We start from the raw sequence: 14,141 nt of genomic DNA, 5'->3' as shown, positions 1-14,141 counted from the left end.
TTCTGCCGTAACCACTGGGCAGAAAGGGATATTTGATAGCAATCCAATTGTAAAACCAGCTTGGAGGGGAGTTCAGTTTTCCAGTGTATCTCAGTTCCCTGGAATTACTTCCATCCCTTCCAAACCCAGAAAATAATTAAGTTCTCCAGGACGGCTTGATTATCTATGATTTTCCAGCCAAAGACATTTGGAGAAATCAATAAAGGAATCTGATAAACATCCAAACTCCTAGAAACTTAATAGAAATTATATGCCTGTTGAGGTCCATCATCACTAGCTTTTAGGAAGTAGGGAAACAAGGTTTAGGTGATTTTGAAACATTGGTATGCTAGGGAGACTATAAATGAGGCTTGCAATTGTTGGGGTTTTTTTTTAGTTAAAATTATTTTAATCTAAAGTCACACTAAAATTACGTACCGCTTTTTAAAAGGCCTATTTTAACTAATACATCATACAGTGTAGGAGTTGAAGGTTGTATTATTTTGTAGGGTGATAGGAAGCTATAGGTGTACATATTCTGCCATCTTCTGGTGCAGTTAGTGGCCTGCACCGATCTTTTCTTAACATCTATACTAGGCATATAATGAGCATACTCTCTTATAATTTATCATTTTTATTTTTTTTTCAACAGGAGTGTGATCAAGTTCATATAGATGATGTTTCTTCTGATGATAATGGACAAGATCTAAGGTAAGATACAGCATTTGTTTCATTTATTTTTTTCTTCAAAGATTAAATTGAGCACTTACAGGAATACATTGTATTTATTTTTACTGTATTTTGGGTGTTTGCAGTACCTACAGTTTTGCAACTGATGGCTTCCATGCAGCTGCAAGTAGTGCAAACCTTTGTCTGCCAACAGGTGTAAGAGGAGGGGTTGACTGGATGAGGAAGCTGGCTTTCCGTTACAGAAGAGTAAAAGAGTTGTATAATACTTACAAGAACAACATAGGAGGTGAGTTTAATTGTCAAAATCAATTTAGAATGCTGATCAGGTTAAATTGCATGGCGATGAACTCCCATCAAGGGAATGTGCCTCGGAAGCCACAGAATGAATGGGAAGTGGTGTAACTAGACTGTGGGCTATTGAAAGCTACTGACTGTAACAGCAGAGACAATACTGTGCTGTTGTGCAGAACCAGAGATGGGGAAACTGAGCAGGCTTCCATTTAGCTTCCACAGAGCCCATTTTCCTCCTTCAGACCCAGCTCAGCTATACTCACTGATTGGTTGAGTCACTTATTCTACCTAAAATATGCTGTTATTCTAGAAAAGAGTTTGAATAGTTTCCACAGCCCAAATTAGTTGTGGCTGACCTTTTCCACCCTACATTTTCATTATTCGGTTCATAACAGCACACCGTCTGCTAAACTCCCTGCTGGGTACCTGCTAGTCTGGTTTCACCGGTGGATGCAAGAAAACACTGCCATGCCACTAGCCCCTTTTGTTGACCGTGTAGCTTACACAGTTCATTACATTAGCAAGAAATCCAAGTCTTATTTGGGCTGAGAGCTTTCCTGTTTTCATTCATAGACACACTCATGTCTGTGCTAGCAGGCTTGTAGGAAATCAAGCAACAGAACTGAAAGAATATGTTCTGTAGAGCCCTGTGTGACTTGCAGGGACTGGAAGAACAAGGAATATTTACAAGTCTTCAGGTATTGCTCCAGCCACAGTTGAAGATAAGATGAGGCCAACCCAACCAGGAAGGGGCCCAAGTGAAGACTTTCCCATTCTATAGCATGGGCTTTTTCAACTCATCTGAAATTTACTTCAAAGGAACCTGAAACTTAAAGTAAACTCACCTTCAGCAAACCCAGACAGTCTGGTGTTCTTTTAACACTTCCTGCAGTCTCTCAGACATGAGGAACAGTACAACTAATATGGACAGTGAATTATTCATTACCTTAATCATTTTCTAAATTATGTAAATCTGCAATATATGTTTTCACTCAGAGTAGTTCAGTCTTTACTTGTCATGGGAAGAAGCAGTAGGACCGAAGGCTGATAGCAGATGGTTGGCTTTCACTTGCCTTGCCTTGCCCTTCATTGGTGTCGTGAATAGAGTTTTTATGTATTAATAATGCTTCAAACAGTATTATCCAAAAGTTTACTGGGCTTTCTTATGTGCCCTAATTCATCTAAGGTTCTAAAGCTGTTGCATTTCATAAAACCTTTAACCCTAGTAAGAGCTTAAGTCCAATAGCACAGCATAGGGAAACACACTAAAAGGAACATTGCAAAGGCAGAGTGCAGATATCTGGTGACTTGTATTAAGGCTTTTATTCTCTCCCACAAATACTGTTTCTGAAATATATTCCATCCTTAGCGTGCAAGTTCCTTCATTCATCCTGTACCTCTTAACTTTTATAAAAATCTTTTTATCACATATGCATGTATTCCAAAATAGCTGTGAGAAGGCAACAGAAGGCTAGATCGAACTAGCCTTTTTAAAGTATTTTTCGTTGCTTCATTTAAAATTTTTGAAGACAGTCATCACCACTGCGTGGGAACATATGCTGTAGGAAAAGAGGGATACTAAAGGTCATGAAGCTTGCTTCCTTGCTCTTCCAGGACCAAATCTAAATTCAGGTTATTTAGTTCCAAAGAACTCATGTCTCAACATTCAATAGGCAGGGTATTTTTTTAAACCTGACCATGCATACCCAAAAGTGAATTTTAAGGTGCTTTTAAGGGACTAACTGAGATATGAGAATGTAAGATGTACAGCCATTACAGGGCTGTAAACGCTGTAAAAAGAGCTGTCATTACTAACTACAAGGATGTGAAGAGCAAGCCATCAGCAAACAAATGTATTTCCATATGTGTAACCTGAAGTTCATCTGTATACAGAGTCATAAGCAGGGCAGTTTTAAACACACACAGATACTGCAAAGGCAAGTTTATTCTGAAGTCTCTTGATTTGTGAGTGTTTCTGCCTATGTTCCCGATGGCATGGATCTACTTGTCACTGCCTCTGGTAATTAAAGAGGAAGATGTATGTGAGCGGTTGGTTTAAAAAAAAAAAAGTGTTTCTGAAAGGTATGCTTTGAAACATAGTAATCAGACAACTAATTATTGCTATCTGCAATATTCTCTGACATTGCTTGATATAGTGGAGTGCAAATAAAAACAGAGCACCATTTACTGAGCCTTGTAGACAATAGATTTTCTCTTTGATGTTTTTTCAGGTTCTAGTAGAATTTAAAATAGAGTCAATGACCATAAAATCTATATATTCCAGCTAATACAGAACTTAATTTGTTTGGTTTTTTTCTTTTCTTGCTTTTTTACATAAAAGGACTCCTAGGTCCTGCTAAAAGAGATGCATGGTTGCAATTAAGAGCAGAGATTGAAGCTCTGACAGACTCCTGGCTAACAAATGCACTTAAATCGTTATCAATTATTAGCACAAGGTATGTATTCAAGTCTACTGTAAAAAATTTTTTAGTTTTGGGCTTGTAATGGCTATTTTTTTGACATTTTAAGTTACAATAAATTAGTGTCTTTAAAGAACAGAATAGATCTAATATGACTTCCGAATAGGAAAAATTCCATGCAAAGTGATTACATTTTCAGTGATTCTAGTATTTACTAAAGATAGTATGAAGTGTCTTCTAAAATGTGATAAATGTCCCTGTGGACATTGAAAGGGAATTGTAGAATTCTGAGCCAGCCTTCAATTTATTATCTTCTGGGCAGCATCCTCTGAACTCCACATCTCTCTCTTCTTTCCTTCGATGTTTCTGCCTATTCACAATGCCACCTAAATACTGTATAGATCCCAGAACACAAAAACATTTTCCTTCTGTCCTTCCAGACAAATCAGTATGCTTAAGCGTCTATCTAAGTTCTCAGAAGAGCAGAAATCTGTTTTAACTGAGTTAAAAGTCTGTGTTCCCAGTAATGAGACATAAAGTGTATTGTTCCTTTGAAATAATAAAACTGTGAACACTGCTCCTACTTAGCCAGCCATGCAATATATATCTTATCAGAAATCCTCAAAAATTCTCGTTGTAAACCATAAAAAAATCCAATGTTAGCCATCTTGCCTTCTGAACATGTCTGGGAAAAGACTCAGCATCAAGTGGAAAGAACAAACTTGGAAAGATGTGAAAAAATTATTTTAAATTTAACAACTTTTGCAACATGTTTCTCTCTTACTTATTGTTTATTTAAAAGTGTCTTAAACACTTCAAGATAAAGAAAAGTAAAAAAATTGTGTAAGCCATTGTGTTTACCGCTTTCCAAATTGCTAGTCTTCAAAAAGACATTTGGTAATGAAGGCCAGTTGAGCATTGGTGGATGAGCCTGGAAAACTCTTACGAGTTACTTAGGACTCTTAAATAAGTCCTTTGTCTTGTCTTCAAAGAGCTGTACAGCTTTAAATCTTCAGAAGCTCCCTGTGAGGCAGCTAAACATTACCTATATGTTACTGGCAGAAAATCAAGATATATTAAAGCAGAAATAGTAGCCTAAGGTCTTGCTTGGAATTTGTGGAAGAGCCGGGAGAAAAAATCGCAACTGTTTTCTCTCAGCTCCATCTTCAAACCATGGTCACACTCACGTTCCAGCCTGTCAGTACGTGAAGTAGCCTGGCTCTGAGTTTTCTGTTGTGTAACTGCTAGCACAACTCCATTCAAGTTTTCATCCTCACCATTCGCTTGCTAGCATATTAACACGATTTTTTTTCTCTCTCCCTCTTCTCAGAAATGTTCTTACTCTTGAAACATTAGTGGACTTGGCAGTGCTAGGTTAATGGCTCAACTTGATGATAAAGGCCTTTTCCAACCTAAACGATGCTATAATTCTATGAAGAAAGTAATGTCATTGTGCAGAAATGTGAATTGGCTTTTTATTCCCCCTCAAGACAGGAGTAACAAATGATGGGTTTGCATTCTCCTCATTCTTTTCTTTGGCTGGTAGCTACTGCCAATTAATTGCCAGCATGAAAACAATGCTTCCAAAGCATTCAAATGCCTATTTTCGGGGGTAGCTGATAAACTTAATGTCTGTATTTTAGTTGACTTGTCTTCAAGGACCTGTTTTTTATAAACCAGTGTAGAATATTTCCTACAAATCCTGTGTATTTCTTTAAAGGACTTTGCCAAAAGTTTTATGTACATTTTTCTGGAAGTGATGGTGCTGAGCAGCACTGCTGTGTGAGTGAAAGTAAATGTTGAGGAATCCTGAATACGCTCCTCACAGCTGGTTCACCTCATCAGCATTTGGGTAATGGTTTTAAACTATTTAAACTTAAACTATTTCTCTTATTTTAGGAGTAACTGTGTAAATGTGTTGGTAACAACAACCCAGCTTATCCCAGCACTTGCAAAAGTTCTACTATACAGCTTAGGAGGAGCTTTTCCTATTGAAAATATTTACAGTGCAACCAAAATAGGTAAGAAAATTATTCTTTCATCCATTCTGACTACATTGCGTTACCAATATTTTTTTTCCAGTAATGGATGGATTCCAAGAAACTTCCCTGACACTTGCAGTGTTAGTTATGAGATTTAGGCATTGCATATGTTCAGATGTGTTTATGTCAATAAATTCTGAATTCACCTTATTTTCAGTGATGCCTGAAAGAATAAGGTCCTCATACTGATCAAAAGCCTCAGAAACTCCTAAGTACGGTGAAAACAAGGAATGTGCAGAAAATAATGAAGAAAAATGTTGTGTGAATTAAATCTAAGCAGAACTTCTGTTAAAATACTCTCTGCTCTGACCTTCAGTTCTGTGTAAGCTAGGCTACCACTTCACAATCTTTTTCTGGAAGCGTAGTACATCAGTGATGGCAATGTTACCAACAGAAGCTGTGTTGATGGATGCCACAAGGACACTTCCCTGTTCTGTTGATAACTGTGTACCTCTTGTGTATTACTGTTTGGAAATCTGTGTTTTCTGGAAATGGCAACCAAAATTTTCTTGTAAACCAAGAAAAGTTATTATTGCTGTGGAATGTGACAGCCTACAATGACTGATTATTTTGGCAGATTTCATGATTCACCAATTATTAATTAAGGAATGAATCATTTCTATAACTATGACGCCTTATATAACACAAAGTGTGACACTTCATTGACAAAAGCATTACAATAGGTTTCCTAAACTAATTTAGTAAGTGAAAAAACAATGCATATTCTAAGAGTGTCAGGAAAAACTATGACCTTGGTCATCCTTTAATTAGCTGTAGCAGTCCTCTAGACAGAAGTGCCTCAAATACTTTAAAAACTTAAGTCAAGGCACGAAGTATCCCAAATACCACAGGGTACTGAGCAGCCTCTGGAATGAATGTCATCTGTCATACAGCCTGTACATGTTGGATTCGGTCACTGAGATTGCACTCGGACCAAAGGAAGGAGCATTAAGAAATAGTGCCAGCAGCACAGAAGGGGTGGTGAAGTGGAGCACAGTCTCTGGAGGCTCTGTCGAAGTAATTCTGCACCAGGAATTCCTTCTGAGAACAGTGTGGCTGCTGTTACACCCCTGTCAGGAGCACAGCAAAATCTGGGGTACAAGATCTCTCTCTGTTTTTCATGTCAGTGATCTCTGCACTGTGCCGAGCACAGGACTATAATTGCAGCTGTTGCTTGCATGCACTGAAATCTGGTCCTCACTCAACAGTTAATAGACACGATGCTTTTTCTAATCATAAGCCCTTTTTTGTGACCAGCTGAAAAAAAGCAAGAAAGCAGTGAGAATCAGAGATCTAGAAATCATGAGCTTGTGAGAAGAGACTAAAAACCTGGGGCGGGGATAGACATAATAGCAAACAAGGTAAAAAGCTATTGCAGAGAGGAAAGAAATAATCGTTCTCTGCGTTGATGGGAAGTATAACAATAGGTGGTGATTTCTTTGCAATAGGGCAAGTGTAGGTGGCATTTCAAAGAGAAACTTCCTAATGGAAATGGTTAATTAAAAATGGATATAGCTTGTGTAAACAGTGGAAACATCATACTATGGCGGTTTTAGGATGGATAGGACAAGCATTTGTTGTTAAAACTGAACCTGCAGTACAATGAGAAGATCAGTCTGATTTTGCTTGATCTCTTTCAATCCTGTTTATTGTTGTTACTGGCTTAGCCTGCTTGCTTCCACATTTCTCAAAAAGAGCCAAATGCTTCATGAAGTTCTCCCAGGAACCTGTTGTCTAAATTTGTTTTGCTTGTCCATTGTACTTTGAATAGTTTTTCCATTGCTACATCACTCATTGTTGCAAATACGTTAGAATTAAAATTTCTGCTTTTCCTGAAAAAATATTACTGCAATAATAGGGAAATATTTGAACCCAATTATTCATTCACTGACCTATTCATTTTTGCAGTGCTGCTAATTATTTTAGTGACTTTCCTGTAACTGTTGAGGAAGAGATTTAGTTTTACCTGGCACAGCTTGGCATCACTAAGGGAATTAAGTACTTCTTACCAGTTTTGGCTCTAAATCCCAAGGCTGAGAAATTCTAAAAAGTAGTAGTAATAATGTCTTACCCCTGCAGTAATCCTTTGTAGGACTTTACCATTACTCACTTGATAGCTTGAATAAGTAGTGCATTGTTTTTCAGGCAAAGAGAGCTGTTTTGAACGTATAGTGTCCAGATTTGGCACTAACATAACTTATGTTGTGATTGGAGATGGACGAGATGAGGAACATGCAGCTAATCAGGTAACTTCACGCTGAACTCTTATCTCATTTATCTTCCAGGAAAAGAAAGTTGCTTTGAACGAATAATGCAAAGGTTTGGCAGAAAAGTAGTATATGTTGTAATTGGGGATGGTGTAGAAGAAGAACAGGCAGCAAAAAAGGTAACCTGTCTTCTGAAATGTTGGTGTGATACATAGCTACTAATGCAAGCCTTTCTGTTTGCATTTCTGTCAGTGTTGCAAAATTGCAGAATGACAAATAATTTCAGTCCACAGATGCAAGGCAACGAGAGCATGATGAGATTAAAACTTAGAGTAAATTGAACCATTTGGATTATAGCATTTGCTTCAATGCAAAATTATTTTAAAAATAAATGAGAAATGCAGAAAAAATGTCTGACTAGCTTCAAGCAAATAAAAGATAAACAGAAGAGCTAGAAAGAGCTATGACACGATGGTTGAGTGGTGGTTTTCTTTAAATGGTGAAAGAGAAGTGTTACAGAGAGTGTGGAAAAACATCCAAAGGACTGTGCAATTTTTTACTAACATAGATGAAGATCTATAGTTTCCTGGAGTGAATATGGTGAACATAAAATTTGCTTCAAGAAAGACATACCTGCAAAAGGAAAATGAACACAAAATAGAGATCATGCATCAAATCTGTGTTTCTAAAAATGAACTTTTTCCTTAATTAAATTTTCTTATGATAATAATTCAAGTCTAAATTTTACCAGATAAGTTTTCAATGTTCAGAAACAGCTCAGATTAGTAATTTGCACCATACTTCCCAGTATGACCTCTGAAAGTGTGCAGAAATTGAAAATTTTTGTCTCACAATGTGTGCACAGGACAAGTAAAATATCATTGTGCTAGGAGTACCAAAATTAAGTGCCCTTTTAGTGTTGTGGCTGGAGTGAAAACAAAATGATAATGACTAAAATGCTCATTCCAAATGGTTCTTTAATATAGGTACAGTGCTGGTGATGGGTCTTTTATAGTTTGTGCTAAACGAAGGTGGTTGGATTGTGTACTTTCCAGTTCAGCATGCTTTTTTTCTTAACGTTGGCTGTATTGCATGGATGGAAACAGAACTCCAAGAGTTGAATGAATATAGAACATTACAAATAGATCTGAACACAACATGAAAGTATGGGGTTTTTTCTATTCCGATGAATTGCTGAAGGAGAATAGTGCATATATATGCATCTTTCACAGATACTGATGCTTTCTGCAACACAAATAATCTTTTTCATAAACCAGAAATGTGTTATTTTCTTATCCAAAGAGATCTTTTTTCCCCCCTAGATGGAGAAAAATGTAATTCAGATGTGTTTCAAAGTGTTGTGTGGGAAGCCTCTTTTAATGAAAGTCTTCTAGCTCTTAAAATGATCATTTGGTATTTTGCAATGTCTAATAACTAATAAGTGGAGCAGAAAGGGATTTTCTGTTAATGCTCCTTCGTATGAGTTTGCATGCTAACAATAAGCAAGTAGCCCTTACTAAATAACAGGCTCTTTCCAAAGGAAGTATTAAGAAAGACTACCTAGTTATTTTAGCTTCAGTTGAACTGTTAAACTCAGATCTATTTTGGTCTGATTTTTGTCAGTACTTTACTAGCAAAAATCAATCCAGAAACACAGTGGTGTAAAAGGTGTAAAATACGTGGTGGTAGTCTGACTAGCCTCGTGTGTCACATACCACCCTGTGTCACAGTGTTCATCTTTCCTGACCTTTTCCCCCCTCTAACAAACGCAGCACAACATGCCTTTCTGGAGGATATCCAGTCATTCGGACCTCTTGGCTCTCCATCAAGCACTGGAACTAGAGTATTTGTAACTGTGTTCTAAAGTTGGCGATCCTTTTTTTTTTTTTTATATATGTATTTCAAGTACACTGAAGTTTTATGTGTGATTCAATGCCTCTGGCTTTACACATATGAATTGTCTTAAGAAGGGAAGAAATATTTGGAATTAAAAATTCCAAATTGAAGAATTCAGATTGCTGAATGGAGTTAAAACATTAGTGCTACGTAATGAAGCTCTATGGTCTTATATATGCAACGTTTTTAAATGAATTAAAACTGTGGAGGTTGCTGGTACACACCAAGTGAGCCCTGACAGGAGAGAACAAAGGACTCGAACTGGCAAAGCACCAACACGCATTTTCCAGCCAACAAGGTGGTGTTCAACAACATTCCTCAAAATGGGATATATTCTCAGCACTGAGGTTTGAACCAGACTTTAGCCTACCTAACCCAGAAAATCTGAATTGGAATGCACTCAGACTGTATAATGACAATCCTGTCTAGACCTGTAATTTGTGTAAATTATTGATGAAAATAATTTACTGTGACTTTATTAGCAGCTGATTTTGGAAGTGGATGCAATTTTTCTTTCTTTTTTTGGGGGGCAGGGGAGGGAGAGGGTTATATAATGTCTCTTTTATAAGTTTGGCAAACAGAATGTGCATAATGATGTGTTGTGCCTTAAAGAGAAGACTGTGTTCGTGTGTTATAATGTAATTTTGGTTAAGAAGTATGTAGATAAACAAAAAAACCTTTGTGATAATTTTTGACATGACCAAATTTGAAATTCAAAGAAATCAAAGAGCAGGGCTGCACCAAAGCATTTAAGTATTTGTTGCAGTAAGAAAAAACAATAAAAGGAAAGTTTGTGTTTTTATTTGGATTCTGAATAATTCCACTGATTGTTTGAGGAAAGTTAAGAGTATGTTGGGAAGTTGATACTGGGGACCGCTACCTTGAAAGCTAAAAAAAGTGTTTAACACCTTCAGCATCATTTCTTGACTCTCTGACAAGAGAACTAAGAGCCATATTCATGAATTGCTTAGTCCACCGAAAGCCATACAGTGAGTGCGTCTGCTGTGTTTAAAATAACAAATTTCCACCCAGCAGACAAAGTGTGCAGGTGGCATTACTGGAAGGTGAAAATGTGGAGTTTAGCCCAGATGGGGAATAAAACACAAGTTTGGTAGGAATGAAAAATTACTGAAGAATCTCTCACCAGACAGATGCACAAATGATGCTACATTTAGCATATTCAGGATCAACACAAGCTGCTGAAATTGCTGGCATGATGATGTTGGCCATTTCAGGAACACAGTCCACTTCAGTAAATAGAACAGTGTTTTGGTAGCTCTTCCATTCTGTTCCACATTTATGTGTCTTCTGGTTTGGGTCAACATGATTTTCTTTCACCCATTTTTGATTGCACAATAGTTATTACACAGGAACAACCCTAAACGTTTCTGAATCAAAAATTTCAGTAGCATCTGAAGAGAGGATAAGCAGGGAATTTTTATGAAGAAATGTTGAGAAATATATTACCTTAATTTTCATCACTTCTATTAAAAATTACGGTCCATACAGTGATAATTATCTTGCAAGTTTTGAACATGCTGCCTTTCAGCTTTGGAAAATGAGTAAGGTTCGTATTGCACACAGGGACCTTAGTGCTCCACGTGCAGCTTTGAGCACTCTGAACAACAGCAGGTGGTTCGTCTCTCATGACAGAAGATGGAAACTGCTTTTTGATTTTTAACACTGTACGTGGAGACACCTGAGGTTACTTGTGCTCTGACTGCATGAAGAGGTATGTGCAAGAGAAGATGTTAAGTGTAAACTCCAGGATGCCTACACAAGTACAGTAGCCAGCACTGAGGTCAAGATCTTCCCTCTCTGTGCTGTGAAGCCACCATATGTCTAGTACCAATTCATAATTTTGTTGATTTAAACCTTGTAGGTTATATGAAGGTTAGTTGGTAGGTGAAAGCCTGGAGCCACTAAAAGTCCAAGGCAAAACTCCTCTTTAAATTCATTAAAATGGTATTTCTTTGCTGTGTTGGAACTGGGTATACAAGTCATCACACAACAAACTAATGGTAACTTGTTATCACTAGGCAGTTTAAAGCCATCACATGAGACTTGCCACATATGAATTCATTATACACTAGCTATTTGGGTGGTAGATTTGTGTGTCCAAAAAGTAAAAATTGCGCATACCTTCTTTATATTTACAGTACCTGTCTAGTCAAAGTTGCCTTGGAAGTAAGTTTTTCAAAAAAAGCTGTAGTACCAGCTTTTGGTAGTTTTTCAGGTGAGGAAAAAAGTGTTTCTACTGGAATAGGAAAAAAGTTCAAACAAGGCCCTCTCAAGTTCCAGCATCATAACATTGCATAGAAGTCTCAATGTAAAAGCCTTAAACCAAAAAAATTGGTATGGTGAACTAGCTTATTTTTCTTTTTTTGTTGTTTTTTGGACAAGTCATAGTGTTATTTAAATGCATGAAGCAATATTATTTCTCAAGTTATTTGTTCAGCTTTTCAGTGTTCTTTTCCTAATCAAATGTAAGAACAAAGAATAGCCCAGCAACAACCGTTGGTTCTTGTAAAGGTTTGCAGTGCCTTCATTGGAGTTGTGCTTAGCTCTCTGTGGCAGGTATGGCTCAATTAATACACTGGACTTCTGGAGAGGAGATGGAGGCAAAAGGAGGGAAGTTTTACAGAACATGACAAAGTTCTGATTTTAACTTGGATTCTGTGTGCTGCCATAGCAGAAGTTAATTATAAAAATAAATAATCCAAGAAAACGTACATCCAAAGAAAATTCAAGAATGGAACTCAAAAGCCTTCGCAATACTAAAATTCTAAAACAAAATTTCAGAGCACAAATACTGTCTTGCTAAGCAAAAATTGATACATATCTTTAAATAAAAGTGTGTAACATGCCTTCCTTGTAGAGAAAAATTACTGCAATACATTTTCCTGCATGAACAGTACAGAGGAGAAAATAACCAAGGCAGAGACACAGTCACGCCAGACTGTTCCAGATGGGCCTAAGTAGATTAAACTGAAGGCTGGTCTTTTGACACTGAGTGCATTTTCAATCAACAGCATGTTAACCAGAAACTGCCTTCCCTTCAGCCTCTCAACAACCAGAATTGAGCACAATGTCATGTTTTCAAGTGTTTTGGGCAAAAGAAGTAGAGAATTTAATGCCTTTTGCTGGTACTCTAGCAGTTCTGTCAGTACAGAACTTGAACGTTCATTAGGCATTTGAGTAGTCAGCTAGCAGAATACAAATACTGTGTGATTGCAGTCACAAGATAGTATCTTAAATAGATATAACTCTGTGCAGTTCAGTATATCAGTAAAAGAGGACAGGAAAACCTAAAAATTATGCTTATTTTTTCATGCCTGTGGAGATTGTGCACAAAGATATAGGTGGCAGTTAGCTCCCAGATCTGTTTTCATTAGACTCCAGTGTGAGCAGCAGTGGCTGCATCTAAAGCAGACGCAGAGTATGTTCCAGTGCAAGCACTGACAAGGGAGACGAGGCCAAATCAAAATCCTGTATACAAGCACACTTCATGATGAAGTGCAGATGAAATCCTGCAGCCAGTTGGAATTGCAGAGTTTATGGAGAACATGGACTTGACCCATGATAGGAAGACTAGTCTTGGCTGTGAGGTTGTATCCATATCTAGGGTTTCGGTTCAAAAGTCATCTCTGCTTTACAGGATTGACACCAGGCATATGCTCTAAATGAATATGGTATTTAGTATCTCTGAAGAGGAGCTGAAGTGACAAGAGCCAAAATCCCAGCAAGAGCAGCATTTTGGAGATATAATTGAAGCCAAGGGTCTCTGTCATGTATTAGCAGATTATAGTTTATTAGGGCCTACATAATTTAAGAAAATGTAAATTAAAATGAAAAGCTTGTAAAATTATGTACATCTTTACTATTTCTCAATAAATACACTTGGAAATGTCATTTTCTGCACTATATGATGTTGTAAGATGCTTGGTTTGTGGTTGAAACCCTCCGTACACAATGTCTCTAGCAGGAACTGAGTGTGACCTTGGACTCTTTTTAAGTATGTCCACACTGCCTCTGTGGTTCATGCCTGGAGCAACCCTGTGCCCGTGTGGTCTGGTTGACCTGCGTACAGTTTGCAGGGTGCAGCATCTAGAGGGAACCTCCCTCTGGTCTCCACCGAGCTTTCCTCACCAAGAACATGAGGTGCCTTGCCCCAGACATTAGGTGCCTTGCCCCAGGTGCAGCCTGAGCAATAACACCTTTGTTGTGGTGTCCGTGGGGCAAAAAACAGAACAAACTAATTTGATGGTCTAGACACATAATGTATTTGTTTAAATTCCCTTACCAATTTACTCACTAATGTTATGCTAATATGGACATGGGATGTTAGGAAAGAAACTGGGCTACTGAAGGGCAAGCAGCCACTCCAGCTGAGACTCAGCCTCATGAAACTTTGTAAATGTCTTTGGGAGCAGGGCTTCATGTCTTAGTGAGGTGCTGACCTTGGTTTGAAGGCATCAGTCCACCCACAGTCTGCTTGCACAGGCTTTGGGGCAAAAGTGGGACTGAGGACTATCAGCCCACTTAAGTGTGATAGTAGGATCTTGGGAACATAGCGAGTGGCAGAGCCTTGGTAACCACAGTGCTTCAGCCACAAG

At 37.8% G+C, this 14,141-nt stretch overlaps 1 protein-coding gene across 9 annotated transcripts in view; it reads left to right on the top strand.

Moving 5' to 3' along the window:
• EYA4 (EYA transcriptional coactivator and phosphatase 4) overlaps window positions 1-13,438 on the top strand; it is a 158,123-nt gene extending 144,685 nt beyond the window's left edge. For 6 of the 9 annotated variants that reach the window (XM_055714876.1, XM_014282618.3, XM_027810111.2 and 3 more), the window contains exons 14-19: window positions 632-690; window positions 795-955; window positions 3,302-3,416; window positions 5,280-5,401; window positions 7,708-7,808; window positions 9,402-13,438. In XM_055714876.1, coding sequence (XP_055570851.1) covers window positions 632-690; window positions 795-955; window positions 3,302-3,416; window positions 5,280-5,401; window positions 7,708-7,808; window positions 9,402-9,482 — 639 coding nt within the window. In that variant the 3' untranslated portion in view covers window positions 9,483-13,438. Of the gene's footprint in view, window positions 1-631; window positions 691-794; window positions 956-3,301; window positions 3,417-5,279; window positions 5,402-7,567; window positions 7,669-7,707; window positions 7,809-9,401 lie in introns of all 9 variants that reach the window. The other 3 variants (XM_005432833.3, XM_027810115.2, XM_055714875.1) reach the window with 1 other exon arrangement.
• Window positions 13,439-14,141: the final 703 nt, after the last annotated feature.

The sequence above is a fragment of the Falco cherrug genome, chromosome 6, assembly GCF_023634085.1.
Source record: "Falco cherrug isolate bFalChe1 chromosome 6, bFalChe1.pri, whole genome shotgun sequence".
In the NCBI taxonomy this organism is placed as follows: Eukaryota; Metazoa; Chordata; class Aves; order Falconiformes; family Falconidae; genus Falco; species Falco cherrug.
Note: the sequence above shows the minus strand (reverse complement) of the source record. Positions and strands in the feature narration are given on the sequence as shown.